At 39.6% G+C, this 15,658-nt stretch overlaps 1 protein-coding gene across 1 annotated transcript in view; it reads right to left on the bottom strand.

Annotated features, from left to right (window-relative positions):
• The window catches only part of WWC3 (WWC family member 3), a 95,106-nt gene extending 79,659 nt beyond the window's left edge, over positions 1-15,447 (bottom strand). The window contains exon 1 of the mRNA XM_062515107.1: positions 15,221-15,447. Coding sequence (XP_062371091.1) covers positions 15,221-15,432 — 212 coding nt within the window. The 5' untranslated portion in view covers positions 15,433-15,447. The remainder of the gene's footprint in view (positions 1-15,220) is intronic.
• Positions 15,448-15,658: the final 211 nt, after the last annotated feature.

The following is a 15,658-nucleotide window of genomic DNA, read 5'->3' as shown; positions in this document are numbered from 1 at the left end:
ACTGAAGACTTCAGTACCCAACTCGGGCAGGTCAATATGCCATTCCTCCAAAACTGAATACAATTTTTGTGCCACACCATTATATCACTTATGACACAGTATTCTTATGCAAAATAAAAGCCCAAAGTCATGCATTGCTTTTAACACTGAAATTTCATCTCTTTCCAGATAAAAATCAATAGCCTTATTACCTGTACTGTTCCATGATTATACGTATGCACTATTTACACAGATTAGCAGTGAACCTGCTCTAAATAAACATAAATTTTATAATAAGGATATTCCCTGTACATCTAACACTGCTGGGTTTGGGAGACTTTTTCCTCCAAAATGTGAAAGCAAACATATGGCAGTACACACAAAGACCATACTGAACTTTACTTATCACCCAATGTATTTCCCAAAGTTTGCTGCTTAGTGTTTTAAAACTTCAAGTTTGCTGAGGCTTATTTCGTTGCATCTTAAAAATGTAACAAAGCAAAGGAGAGGGGAGAACTGAGCTATGGCTGGATTCAGTAGATATCAGTCTTGACTAAATATACTTCTCCTGATTAAAAGCAACCCACCCATGAGAATCAAAGAGGCAGAAATTTGGAGACCTGCCAGTTCATACAATAACTATGTTTATTTGTCTTAATAAATATTTAAGAAACATGACTTGTGGTATTTGATACAACTGAGACCATGGTTAAAAGGCCTCTCTCCATGACATAAGCAAATACAGCCTATCCTCTTTATTTGTCCGACTTCTTTTCGACATTCAAGGCTAATCTAGTTTTAGGTCAGGAAAGACTGCGGTCTATCATTTTAAACAAACCATTGTAGTAAAACGTGAACAGGAAATTCCTAACTACACTGTTCAAAGAACAATGATTAGAAAAACAACACAAGCTCACAAAGCACAAGAGGAGCAGTCTGGGTGGAAAATTAAAAAAAAGCACTGCACACATACAGTCACCTTGCTCATTTTACTTTTCCCCTGCCAGCCCCCATTCCCCACCTCATCCTCCCCCCGAATGCCAGGGGTCCTTCAGACCTTGCCAAGGGAGAAACCTTTGGATCCAAAGGGGGAAAAGTGCAGTATATACAGCTCTGTCGGATACCTTAGAAATATCCGGCCTGCGGGAGTTAGCGCAGGCATGCCATTCATTCCACAACATATAAATGCCCTCTTTAGAGCCTCATCCAAGCAGCAGTTTCATCTGGATTTTGAGGCACAGGTCTGCCTTGTTTCTCAATAAGCTGCAAACTATTTTTGCCATAAAAAAAAACCCCAACATTTTAAAAGTGTGCCTGCCTAGCACACACACACTATACAAAATGAGCAAAACCTGGGCTCCAGGAAAATCTCCTGTATTAGCACTCTACTCATAGCACAGATATGCATCTTGTAAAAGAAACAAAATTCCAAACACTTAAACCCCCCAAAGCACAACAAAGCTCAAATTCTACCTTAAAACATTCAAAAATTCTTTAACCAAAGTGCTCTCACAACTATTTTCAAGTCATTCTTGTAAAAAATCTGGACAACTGACTATCTGTGCTTATGGGAAGGCAAAAGGATTTATTCCTAATTTGAGAAATAAAGGGGAACTAATTCACTTTTAACATCATGTACTAATATTACATTAAGAGCCTATCCATCTGTATAACATCTTTTTTTCCTTTACAGAAAACCTAGAAATATCTGGATATGGGTATTAGTATTAAAATCTTCATCCACTTTGAAAAATAAGTTTCTGAGCACATACATAAAGAGGCAAAAGACAGAAAAAACAGGATCTAGAAAGACTTGCATAGTAAAAAACCAAATTCAGAGACTGGAGGGTAGGTAGAAAATTTCCACAATCAGGATACTACCCATAGTTTCGGGGTGTTCCAAACTGAACCAGAATTCTGGACACAGGGTAATTTGTATTTTAAAGAGAAAAGCCTTTTATAAATGTTCCATAGACTCTAAATATAAATGAAAGAAACCTACAGTTGTGATTCAAGTAAAAAATGAACACGATTTTCTTTATCAAGTCACTTCAGAAAGAATTTAAGAAAAAAAAAAAAAACCTTAAGAACCATGCAGGCAAATAGTCATATGTGCAAAACTTCAAAAACTCCAGATGTTCACATACCAAACATAATTACCCCAAAGGAGATATTCCAGAAATTTATTACAGTATGTTTTAATGATAAAATGAGGCAGCTGTATTTAAAAACAACAAAACTTTTTTAAAATTCTGATCCCATTCTATGTTACAAGAAAAAAAATTACCAATATTCTCTTTCAGATTGTTTTTCCAGAAGAAACAGGCAAGGGCCAAAAATCTTCCTACAAGTCAGAAAACAGAAAAAGAGAGTCTTTAACTCAAGAATCCAAATTGAGTCCCATCAACAGTAATGAAAGTGCATTACTGCCTTAGGGCAGTTTGGCAGATTATGAGACAGAACAGAGGACATGTATCACTCCTAGCATGCAGATGTCCAGACAACAGTATCAGCTACACCGCTGAGGTAACAAAACACACAATGTTGCAAGAGAGCTCACTCTGCATACGAGTACTGGTATTTAGTACTAGTAGGAGAAGTCTGCATAAATTAACTACTTTCCACAATCATTGGAACTTTATTTAGCCTATTTCCTGAATATTGTGACAAATTTTATGAACACTAGTTTTATAAAAAATACATGTATCTCCATTCATATGAATCACCTGCTGCTTTTTCTTTTATTAAGTAACAAAAAACACCCTATAATCTGCTTAGCATTAAAACAGGTTTACATCCAAGTTACATGAAACATTCAAGGTTTTTTTATATTTGCTTCTGATAAAACGTAAAACTTTTTTCTAAGCATATAATGCACTCCAAGAAGACAAGAAGTCAGGATATCAAAATCTATGCCAAAATTTCCGGAAACCATTGCTAGAAATCTGTTAAAAATTAAGGTAACTGGTAATTTCCTAAAAGGCCTTGAATGCCTAAGAACAGAATCAGTACAAAGAGTAAGGCCGTTCTGCGTGACATTTACAGCCAATGACAGGAAACACTACTATGGCTTTTCTTTAAAAACTGAAACCAACAAACAAACAAACAAAAACCACCACAAAACTAATCATGGCTCCGCAAACCTTCCATGGATCACCACCCACAAACATTTCTCAGCTCCAAGCTTCCAGATGTAAAATCAGAATTATGTTTACTAACATAAGCACTGAGATCACAGGCATAAACAAATAATGTAGATGGTAAGTTGCCTGAAATTTCAGATGACTGAATGACGTGGTACAGACCATTCACATACTCCTTCCTACACGTTTGTGTTTGGATATTTGCTCATGGATTAAAAACGCTCTTTGCTCCAAAAGCCTTCCATCATCTGAAGAAGTTTGTAACACTTCACCAAAACTTCATGTACGTGCATACAGAAAACTACTAAAGATGACAACCAGGAATTTGCAAAGCAATTTACTTTACAGTAAGAAAATAATTCCTGGAACTGGAAATACAGTATCTTCATTGCAGCATCAATCCATCAGAATCTGAGAGTCAGCTAATCATAAACCTCTTGACATTTTACTCCAAAAACAGGCTAAAGGGAAAGATTTTATTTAAAGAAAAAAGTAAAGGGTTTATTTCACAATTTCTTGGGGGGGAAATTGTAGCTATACTCTATTAAAAAAAAAAGAGAAAAAAACCAAAAATTAAAAACCCAACCAACTCACAGAGAACACAGCAAAAAATACCAACTTACCATTTTAATTCTACTTAACACAAGTATGCAGGGTTCAGCACTTAATTTTTCCCCCAACAACCTCATCATCTGCCTGAATAGAAGACATTAGCTAACACACTTCAAGAACAGTAATCACACTTCACACTGCAGATCAGTTCCAAGGAACTTAGCTGAAACTAGCCATTCACTAAGATCAAAGGAAGCACTTCTTAAATTCAGTGCATTACACAGTGTTATGAGAAATCAAGAAGCTGTTTAGCTGAATCAGTACACGAAATTCAATATACAAGTATTATTAAACACAAGCAACACAAAAGAAAGGATGAAGACAAGTTCTAGGACCTCTCCTCTCTACACGCTCCCCTTGACTGAGGCAAAAGGCTTAAGAATTCTCTTATTTCTTGAACTCCTATACACGCTGTAGCCACCTTTTAGCAATGCTGATAACAGGAGAGTCGATTCTTTCTGCAGTCCTCGCTACAAACAAAGACATTAAAATAGTAGACCATGCATGCATTAAGCTGCATTTCCAAGGGCTGAGAACTGTGTGAAATGAAGAAGTTTTCACAACAGATATTCCTCTTTATGACACAACATTTACTCCCAAAGTTCCCCTAGAGACAATGCAAAATGATGGCTAACCAGTCCAGATACAAAATACAGCTGATAAAAAAATACCTTACCATTTTTAATTAAAATGCTTTTGCTCTCCTTCTGGGGAAAATTATTTTTAAAACCCTTGTGAAATATGGAGATTTAGTTAAACTATGTATTTTGCCATACAGACAACACATAAGCATCAAAATCAAACTGCAATTAAGAAACAGGCTACAGTGGGTTTTCAAAGTGCATTTAATAGAAAAATTCAGACTCCAGCTCATTATCAAATGAAGAATGTGGAAGCTCACAGGTGTAAGTCTATTGAGGCAAGGATTGTATTTGATTACATGAGAGAAATCAGAAAGAAAAGCAAGAAACAACCTCATCATTACAAAGTACAGAATTTTTAACCATCTTTCTGCAAGTTGGTACTAGTGAACATTTTTCTAAAAAAATATTTCTGCAATTTGTCCCAACTGAGCAACTACATTAAGAACAGAAGTAGTATTCAAACACCCGTGCAGAGTCCTGAGCACATGGTGCTTGTTTATCACAAATCTCAGTACACCCATAACCACAAAAGCAGCACTAGGCTTTCCCTTGAATAAACTATGAGTTGGCAGAAAAGTAAAAGTAAGACAACCCAAACCAACACATTGCGTACACTTTTTTTCAAATGTTGTCAATCAGTACACTGCATACAGCTGAAAACAAGTACATACAAATAAACTATATGAATACAGGTTTTTGTAACCAAATTTTGACAAATTACCTATTCATCTACAAACTATTTCCTCCAATTATTTTTTGAACTGTATGAACAAGAGGTCAGTTATGCTATCTCTAACAGATGATCATCAGGTTAATTTGTGCTAATCATCAATTATAGTGTTAAAGGCTATTCAGATGCAACTAAAACTAACCTTTGATCCAACAGGCATGACAGTCAATCATTAAATAAATTTTTCTTGGATTTTGTGGTTAACTTATTCTGAAGTCTGGGGTTCAAGGATTTTTACCTATGTGCCTTATCATATCTTTAATTCTGTGATTCTTAGTCTTATTCAAAATATTTAATCTCGGGGAAGAAAAAGACACACAACTGTTCAAACAGTTATTTCCAAACACATGCACTTCTTTCTCCATCTAACTGACCCTACACTGCCCAAAAACCCCCCAAAAAAGTAGTGTACTTTTTATTCTGTAATTCTTTTAAGCACTCATAGAATTGCTGTGCAAATCAAGTAACTTTGGACTGCATCCACCTTTGAGAAGTGGGTCATAATTTGTTTATGCTATAGAATTAAATAATTATGCAGTACTTCAGCTGCCTCCCCAAACATGGATAGGTCATGCTTTCTAAGAAAATGCTGTGCATAAAGGCTTTCTAAAAAGGCTTATTTTTAGCTGTTTAAACTGCAAAACAACATTAAATAAATCAATTTTGAAATATTATGCATTTTCAGCTTCAATACCAAATTTTGCATTTTGCTATAAAGAATCCTAATCACTCTTTGTACAAGAGTTTCAGCCTAAGTACAATGTAAGTCAAAAGTTTCAACAAATTCTCCATAGATATTTAATCTTGAAAATAACTCTTTCAGAATGCTATGAAAGATAGCCTTTGATTCTCTGTTGCTGGTTCAAGGGTGTTGATATCACTGCACTTTATTTTTGTCCCACTGCCAATTAAATATACTGAAATAGAAAAGTCTTCGAAAACAAAAACAAAAAATGTAGTTGCTTTAGGTTTTGATATTTACTAACTCAGCCCTTGATGGCAACCAGCTCCTTCAGCCAAAGAGTGAACAGTACAGCACAGAGCTGCCTTCATCCTGCAAACCACAGGGAGACCAAGCTCATCACTGGACACAAAAGCCTTTCCTACTCCAGCCAACACCCACAGGAAAGTAGAGAAACAAACTGAGAAGCATTACAGCTTATTTGATCATGCAACATGTACCTAGAGCAAGCCTCACCAGGTGAGTAGCAGTATTAAATGGCTGACCCGAAGGATTCAATCAGCTATTAGAAGTCACAGATCATGTCTTGCCAACCTTTTAGCACACTCTCACTGTATTAAGTCCAAATTATCTTTCCTATTTGTTACAGATTAAGAAATTATCAAGACCCTGTGGCATGGCAGAACAAATCCTAAACTCCCATTCCTTGCTACAAATGACTAGCTAAGAACTGAAGGATTTATTCTCACGAAGTATGCTAGATTGGTATCAAGGAAAGAGAACACATCATCAGAATCCCTGCTCCTCTCCATAAACAGAGACAAAAATCTTGTTCACCTAGTCCAAATATTACAACCTCCTCCTCTATCACCTGGCAATTTCCACCTGCACACATTCACCTCCCTTAAAAAATCCCCCAGATGCACTGTAATAATCTTCTGACAAGTTCTCACTCCAAACACTGGTGACAAAACCGCCTTGTAAGTCACCCGAACAGCTGCTCTGTGGTTTTTGTTGTTACCCTGACATGCCTTTTCATGCTCCATCTCTTCCCCAGTCACACCCTACACTTCTACACCGGACTAAGATCTTCCTTGGAGGTGCTCCACTGTCAAGATCCTTCCCACATCTACCTGATCGTACACTCACTTCCCTCACACACACCTCCCAAACGCACATCTGGTCCAATTCCCTCGCACACCAACTTTGTTCCCTGTCAGCAACGGCAACACTCACCACTGACTTCACCAAGTCTTTAGTGTTTCCAAGCTGGTGATGATACCACAAGCTCAGTCCCCAGATTGGTTCTGCTACTTGCAGTTCTCTCACCTCCTGGTAGCTGTTTCAGTGTTGCTACTCTAAAAAAACTCTGACACCTATTTTTCTTCTGTTGGTCTTTAAACATCCATCTTACATCTGAAAATCGATTTCCTCCTTTTAAAACTTAACTTGAAGCTTTTTTAGAGATGTTTTGTTTTACTGTGGGAGTACTTTTAAAATCAGTAGCCAAGGCTGCCATTTACAAAGAGGATTTATTCAAAGAAGGTTTTAAACTGAGTCATCACTTTTTCCTAATCCAATTCCTTACTGAATCAAACTTAATTGACATAAACCACTTAAATACCCATCAGCCCCAAAGGTTAAGTCAGCTTAGGGAACTAAACCAGCTGAACACTACCCCTTCCCCAGAAAACAGACATGAAATACTGCATAGGATTGCAGTTTTTTTCTCATTTTTCTTAATGCAAGGTCAGATGAGCAAGGGTACCAGTACAAGAGAGGAGTAAGACCATGTGGTTTGGCAGAGAGGACATTACTGGTTTTGGCAGCAGTGAATTATTAGCTCAAGAGCACGAGCACTATATTGCCAAACCTTGCTGAGTGTGCTCCCTGCCCTGCCACAGCAGGCAACGAGGTAGGAAAAATACCTAGAGCATGTTTTATCTAGCATGCTTCTTTCAACCAGAAACAAGTTGAAGACTACTTAAAAGCTGCAATACTGGCTGACTTTGCTAGTCAATGTGAACTGCCACATCTGCAGCAGGTAAGACATTCAGGAAGTTCTATTTTTAACTGTAGGCAGACAAGTATTAGTTTTACTTTTCTCAACAATCAACTAAATATTTCTGTTTGGCCTCACATGCAACTTTGCAAAACTCTACCTTCCAACAAACAACACAAAATAATAAACATTACATTCAGCAGGCACCTCTCTGAATCTTGTTAACAGGGCTCTACTATAGATAAGTTTCTAGATTTTTTTATTGCCTACAAGTCATTTGTTCTTATGTTTACACAGTGTTGTCACTATATTTATATTGCTAAAAACATAAAAGTTGTTATCTCTCAAACTAATCACTAGAATCCAAGCCTAAACAGGATTTTTTTTCTCCAGATAATAGAACTTAAACCCCAGCCCTAGCCTTCTGACATTTCAAATCTTGCATTCTCACATGTGCAGATCCTGAAAAGCACAGACTTCCCTCCCCACACCATTTAGAAGATACGCTAATGCAAACACCCAATTTTCTTTCCACAATGCCTGGTGCAATTTAATTACAATAAACAGAACAACTACGTCTATACCAACTCATATACACACTAATTTATATATTAAAAAATAGCAATACACACTAATTTATATATATAAAAATATCAAAGTACCTTCTCTGACAGTTTCAAGCATGGACAAGTTCCAACAGAACAGGGTTTCTCAGTTTGCAAGACCCAGCGCAGATATGAGTCAATACCATGCCACAGAACCCTTCAAAAAACAGCCCTCGTAACACGTGCCATCACATTGCTGTAACACACTCAAGGCACAGCTGCTAATTTAGTCCTTTCTAGCATGCACACAAACACAATAAGGCAGGTGTCTACATTAAATATCTAATTGTTGAAAATACTTCCATTAAGAGGTAAAAACTACACATACACACAAAAACCCTTCACCTTTAACAAAATGTCAAGAAGCTTAACAGCGGTGGTTTTTTGTTAATGAGGTTTCTGTGGCTCAACAGATGTTTTGATGCTTGAGCATAAATGCATTAGATCTTGAAATTTTATGCTATCTAAGCCAGATTTTCAAAGGATATGTATTTAAACTAGTAAAAAACAATTAAATAAACCATAAATCACTATTATTGTACTATAAGGAAAACTTTTCATCTTAGGAAGATTCAGTGGATGCCTTCTACCTCTACTTTTCAAGACACTGAAAAACCACTCAAAACATTTATAAGACTCAGCGACTGGAGACATAGCACTCATTTACAACAATGCTAAATTGCACGAAAACATGAATGTTCACTTCATACAGGCACTGCTTTTCCAGCAGCAATACAATTCAGAAAAGAAATTAAATTACTTTTTTAAAAACATTTAAATCAGAGAGGTGACATCAAGGGAAGAGAGGGGGAAAAGCAGTAATCTAGAAATATTTTCCATGAATCAGCTGATTAACCTTGTAACATGTTACCACATAATCAGAATCTACCAATCAAACAAAAGACTCAGCCTAAAGCACAAAACTAATACCAAGTAACATTAATTCTAGGATGCTTGCTTCATTCTTAATCATAAACATTTTCATGGGATTCACACACAGTATGAAGTTAAATATCTGTATGAAGGCCTACCAGACAGGATGAAAAAAATATGGATGTATCTCCCTCATGAAAGGCAAAGAAATAGATCATGGCATATACATATGTGAAGCGTTCAAAACAAATGTCAGCTACAGCATGCCCTTAAAAATATTACTTAATTAGTCTGACCAAGAGCTAAAGCCCAGAGAGGCTCAGGGCACTGCAGCCCTTTCTCAACACTATTTGCTGCAGCATGTATTCCCAGTCACATGCCAGGAGAGCAGCCCACACAGCTGCTCAGCTTCCCCATCCATGCTGTGGCTGCATCCAGGCTTGACATTTACACAGAAAATTCAAAACATCTGTATCTCAAGTACTGTCTTATATGCAATGCTTCTTATATAAACTCTATCAATTCCACTGCCAACTTGAGGTAATCAAACAGTGCAACTGCAGTGACCAATTTGCCTGAAGCAATGGCAAAAAATAGGACTTCTTCCTAGGTGCATGAAGACAAACAACCAAATAGAGCTTCTCTCCACTTTCTAATGAAAGGTGGCTGCTCTGCCAATCCTTATGATACATACTTAGCTATATGTATTTATGTACAGGTCAAATCATATATCATGTAATGGAAGCAGTAAAAACTGATAGTCATGAACAATGAGACTTCAAATGATAGCTGGCTTAATTTGGGCCAAAAAAAAAAAAATCACATAATTTCATCTAAAGAGTAAAGGAGTGGAAAACCACTCTGACATCTAATATATACTACTACTAAAAGCATAGCATATTTCTGGTTTTAATTTCTCACTTTCAGATGCTATTACGAATCTACCAAAGAAAAGAATTCTGAAGTTTCTGTTATCATCTCTTTTTTATGAACAGTACTCAAATCACTTCTTGAACATCTCTTCAACTGACTAAATTCAACTCTTTTCCCCTCATGGGAAAGCATATTTTCCAGATCTACACTCATGCAACTATTCGTTTTTCCTTTCCAAGCTTCCTCACCTCTTGCAAGCTTGGTAACAGCTGAACATCAAAATACAACATACAAGAAGTAGACAAGAAAAGTCTGAAAACATATACAAACCTCAAGACAACATTCAAAAATGGCAGTGGTACTAACTATACTGTTGCCTTCATCTTTCTGATGTTTTGGAATAGAAGTATTTGAATTCTAATAATGCATGTCACTGATTGCAATTCTCAGTGTAGGGGTTTAAGGCAGACCCAGAAAAGATGTTATTTTGGAAAAAAAAATAATGCTTCTTATGATTGTCTTTAGGTTGCTTAATACCACCAACTGCACAGATAAATTCCAATACTCTAGGAAATATTATCTTGCCTTGGCAAAAAGACCACTGATTTTCTAACCTTATCACATGGTGGTATATCAAAAGATCCTTTGCCTCACTTAAGGCCCATCCTCCAATTTGGGCAAAAAAACTTCAGAAGTAATTCTCATCACTTCACAGCTCTCCCATCTGCCCTCAGAGTTGCTCCTCTACACATATCAAATAAAGCAAGAAAATTTATGAGAAATAATCTGTCAGTAAAAATGCTCTTTTAATACAAAACAAGCAGTAGCTAAGGGACTTTAAGTCTGGAATTTTCTAAATTTGAATATCTGACATGAATATGCTTTTTATTTAGGTTTCTTACTTACAATTTCTTATTCTTTTATAAAGCCAGTCTGGGGAAAGAGAAATCAAATTATGCAGCATCACACCAGCACACGCTTGAACACCTTGCTGTGCCACTTGCCATAAGAGAGGAAACAACAGTAGTAGCAGACTTTGTCTCATCCAACAGGAGAAGTCATGTGACTGGGTAATACAGATACTTGCTAAAATCAATTAAATTATGAGAATAAAGAGTCCTGAAATAGTTCAGCAAAAAGCAATTAGCACTTTGGGACTTTCCTGCCCAGTACTCACTTAAAACTCTGCACTCCTAAAACAGATACCTGCCCTTAGTGACTTTGCCAAGCTGACTTGTTTTAAACCTTTTAGCCTCTCCTGCTTATTTCCAGTCTCTACAATTCTGACCTTTCAATAATCTCCTTGTCCAGCACATCTTACATTTCTTGACCCCCCCTTACTCACATCTCACATGTAGTTACAATATTTCACCTTCCAGTCATCTTCCCTTCTTCACCTACACTCTGCATACTATCTCTCATGGTATTTTCTCACTTTGAAGATTCCTGATCCAAACCCAGTGTTCCTTCTTTTCCCTCAGGGCTCGCTGTACAGCCAAGAAAAGAGCTGACACCCTCACACCCTGAACCCTCACCAGACCAGTTTCTCCTTACCTGTTTCCCCCTGCTCTACTGGTTTTCAGGCCAGTTTCCCTACCTTTTTCTTCCCAAACTTCAGGTGCCATCCACCATCTCCCTACCCCTAGATCCTGAACGCTTTGCTTTCAAAACCTATCAAATCTCCCCCCTTCTCTGTCAAATTACAGGGCCAACCCCATTTGATCCCATATTCCTTGTTCCAACCCACCTCTTCCACAAGGCCAGGTTTTCCACCTGTGCTCACCTCATTCAGCTATCAGGCCTCAGGATGCTAATGAGGACACAGGACAGAAAAGCTCTCCAGTACCAGTAGTTCACGTTGCAGGAAGCTACAAGCAGCTGCTAAAACCTAGGTCATTACCAAGCCCACAATGATTTTTTAATTCCTCTCCAACTGGTTCAAATGGGTGACTTCTCCATGCAAAAACACTCCTACACCTTATGAGTTTAAAATCCTCACTCCACAAGAACATTATTCAGATCTTTAAATCACCAGAACAACTCACATTAAGAAGCTGAAAAGTTTCCCTCTTCCCTAGTTATTAAAGAACCGCCTGTGTTCTAGGTGAAGTTTCCACATACAGCAAATATAGCAAGACTTGTGAGCTTGGAAAGCTTTTGTCAAACTCCAAGAATGCTCTAATCAATTGAAAACAGCAACAGTAGTAAGATCTCTGGTGCCACAAGAATCATCAATATCAACCAGTCAGTCTTATAAATTCATTTACAATCCCGTTATTGAACAGAATTTTGGTGTAGCAAGTGCCGTGCAAACAGAAGATAAAAAGGCAGTTCCCTGCCTTGAAGAATTTACGATCTATTAAGATAAAAGAGGACTACTACCACGAGATGAAAACATCCAGTGAATGGCTCCCTTCTGAGATTTACAGGATCTGCTAAACAACCATCCCCAATCTATTCATTACAAACGATCCACACAGAGCAACATAGTATCTTCCCAAACCTAACCACTGATTTAATAAGAAAGATAACATCCTTCTCATAACTGCTTACTTATCACTCTTCTACCTCTTTTTTCTTATCACTGAAAATCATAAGGTATCCACTTGAGTCCTTTTTCCCTTCTCAGCCTTTATTATTCTGACCTGCCACCCTTACTCTCATCATCTTCTCTTTTCTGAACTCCAAAATCCTTTACAGAGCACCTCTCCAATTAGTATTTCTTTGTTTTTTAGGCTTCAATGGGAAAAACATTGGGGGAGGGGAGCGAAATTTGTTTTGTTCTGTGGTGGGATTTTTAATTAAATAATTATTTCAAATCAAATTCACTAACCAAACTATACAAAAGGCTCGGAAATCTCAGGGGGAGTCCTGAAAAGAAAAACAAAAAACAAACACTGAGAGCCAGCTAAATGGAAAGAAGAGCCTATGGGGATGCTTAGAGGCTACTAGCCATAGGAAAGCTTGGAGGTGCTGATTCTCAGAGCCCACGATCAAGTGCAGCATGGCCTGAGGTCTCATAGCTTTGTCCAATTCCTCCTGGGTAGAAATAAAACCACCCAAACACAGAAATGAGGGGCTGAACTCTCGTCACTCTATGCCTATCTCATAATGCTGATGTACATATGACACAAGTAGGTTACTCTACACTCCACGTAAACCACTTTTCGCAAAAATACAGCTTCAGTACCACTTCACTGCTCCTCTTACCTTTCCCAAACTTCCTCAGAAAACAACTACCTTGAGCCTTTCCTACTTTGCTACTCCCAATGGGAATCTGAATAGCTGCAATGAAATCCAAAAAGACTGGTCACTTTCTGCCATGCAAAACCCAGACACCTCACTAAAATAACACCAGTAGTCTATTCTCAACCAGATATTAGCTCTGCAGTCATAGAACCAGCTCCTGCTACTTGAATTCTGTACAAACTACTGAAAACATGCTCATGAAAACACCATCTCTTTTCTTTCTGCCCCAATCCAAATGTCTCAATCTCTGCTCTACAGGCTGTTTTTACCCAATGTGAAAAATATATCCAATTTTAAACATTGGAATGAAATATTTAGACAATATTTCAAGCAATGGGTGGCATTTCAATAATTTCTTCCAAACATGGAGCCATGATTTTAGCAATACTACATAAGCTGAACAGTAACTCAACTTTAACACAGCAGTAAATGGCTAAATGTCTTCTGTGATTGCCTGTATAGAAGATAAAACCACATATTCTCTGAAATTTAATGGAAAGGATGAGATGCAGAGAAGCAAGAGACATCTTTACAACACAGTATTAAAAGAAACCTCACTACATGTACATGCATTTTTTAGAAAAAAAATGTGCTATCTAAAGCATATTAACAATTATTTAACATCTCAGCAGAAAAATATGTGCATGCATAAGTACGTCCACATAATGAGATAAAACATTATCCGGTAGGTAAATATTTAGGCCATTTAAACAATTATGCATTGTCGTGCAAAACGACAGGAATCTCAAATTACTACAGTCTTTAACCCAGACTGGGCTTAAATGTTTCTGTGGCCTGTTTAACATTCCAGGCATACTTCTGGCAAGGTAGCTCTGGCCGAGGTTCAAACTGTCCTTGTCCAACTTTCACTTACTATAAAAACATTGTTTAATATAGAAAAACATACACATAGACATATGTTTCTTATTTCGCAGATACCTAAAATACTGACACTTGTGTTCACTAACTCCGCGTGGAAATTTTTAGGCGACCGCTTTGAAGCAAGGTCGTCTATTTTACTGGGAAACAGAGCCCACGCTTCCACCAAATTTCAGCTACGACGCTTGAACACTACTTAAAACGCATTTCTACTAAAAGCTGCAAGACTTGCCCGTATTTATTCAGCCTAAGTGAGAAGAAAAGGCCTAACTCGGTCTCCCCACGCACCGCCGGGCCGTGCAGACGCTGCCCCGGACATCACGCAGCTGCAGATTTTTGCTGCTAATTTGCAGCAGACCGCGTATTTGTCAAATTAAGTGCAGGAATTTCCCGGTTTGCTTACCTCCACGCAGCGTTATCTTTTATGAGGAGGTAATCTACCAAATTACTCCAGCATGCCTCCAGCCTGCTGCTGCCAATTAGTTCAGCCCGGCTAATAAATCAGGATGGTCAAGCCGCTCGGTTACAGCGCGGCCGGTCCGGTACGCGAGGAGTATAAACACAGGCGGTGTCAGCGCTCCTGCCTCCCCATCTTTCCCCCGCACCGAGACAACGCTTAGTCCGAGCACCCACCAGGGGAGGTGGGGGGCAGAAAGCCTCAGTTCTTTTACTCTGGATCATATTCAACATTTAACACTGCCGACAAACCCATCAGCAGCAGGGGAAGAGGCTCCGTCCCCACGATGGGCCGCGGTGGGCCCGTGTGACAGAGCCCCCACCCCGGGCCGCCGAGCCGGAGCCTCCGAGTGCCCCGCCGGCAGCGGCATCGCCGGCCCCGCCGCCCACACCCTCCCGGCGGCCGCGGACGGGGGGAGGAAAATGTCGCCGGTGGGCCCAGCCCCGGGTGAACGGGGCTCAGGCCCTCTTTCCCCCCGGATCTCACTCGTACCTGTCCCGGGGGTCGATCCACGAGGTCTGCCGGGTGTTGTGGTCGATGTAAAAGACTCGCCCGTCAAAGTCCCTCGCTTCCTCCCAGCCGGCGGGCAGCGGCAGCTCCGAGCTCTCCCGGCCCCGCTGTCCGCCCGCCGCCGGCCCGCCGCCCTGTCCCGCCGCCGCTTGCTGCTGCTGCCGCCGCCGCCGCCCGCCGCTCAACCACGGCATGGCCGCTCCGCCGCCGGGCCGCCGCCGCCCTGCTCCGGCCGAAAGCCGCTCCCCGCCCGCCGCCGGGGCAGCTCCAGTCCCGCCCGGGCCGCGGCCGCCCGCCGCCGCCGCCTCCTCCTCCTCTTCCTCCTCCAGTACTAACAGGCGGCCCCGCAGGGAGCGGGACTCGGGCGGCTCCGGCTGCACCGCGCCGAGCTCATCCTCCCCCGCGCCAGCCCCGCTCCAA

This window comes from Cinclus cinclus, chromosome 2, assembly GCF_963662255.1.
Source record: "Cinclus cinclus chromosome 2, bCinCin1.1, whole genome shotgun sequence".
Taxonomy (NCBI): domain Eukaryota; kingdom Metazoa; phylum Chordata; class Aves; order Passeriformes; family Cinclidae; genus Cinclus; species Cinclus cinclus.
This window is presented reverse-complemented; position numbering and strand designations above follow the sequence as displayed.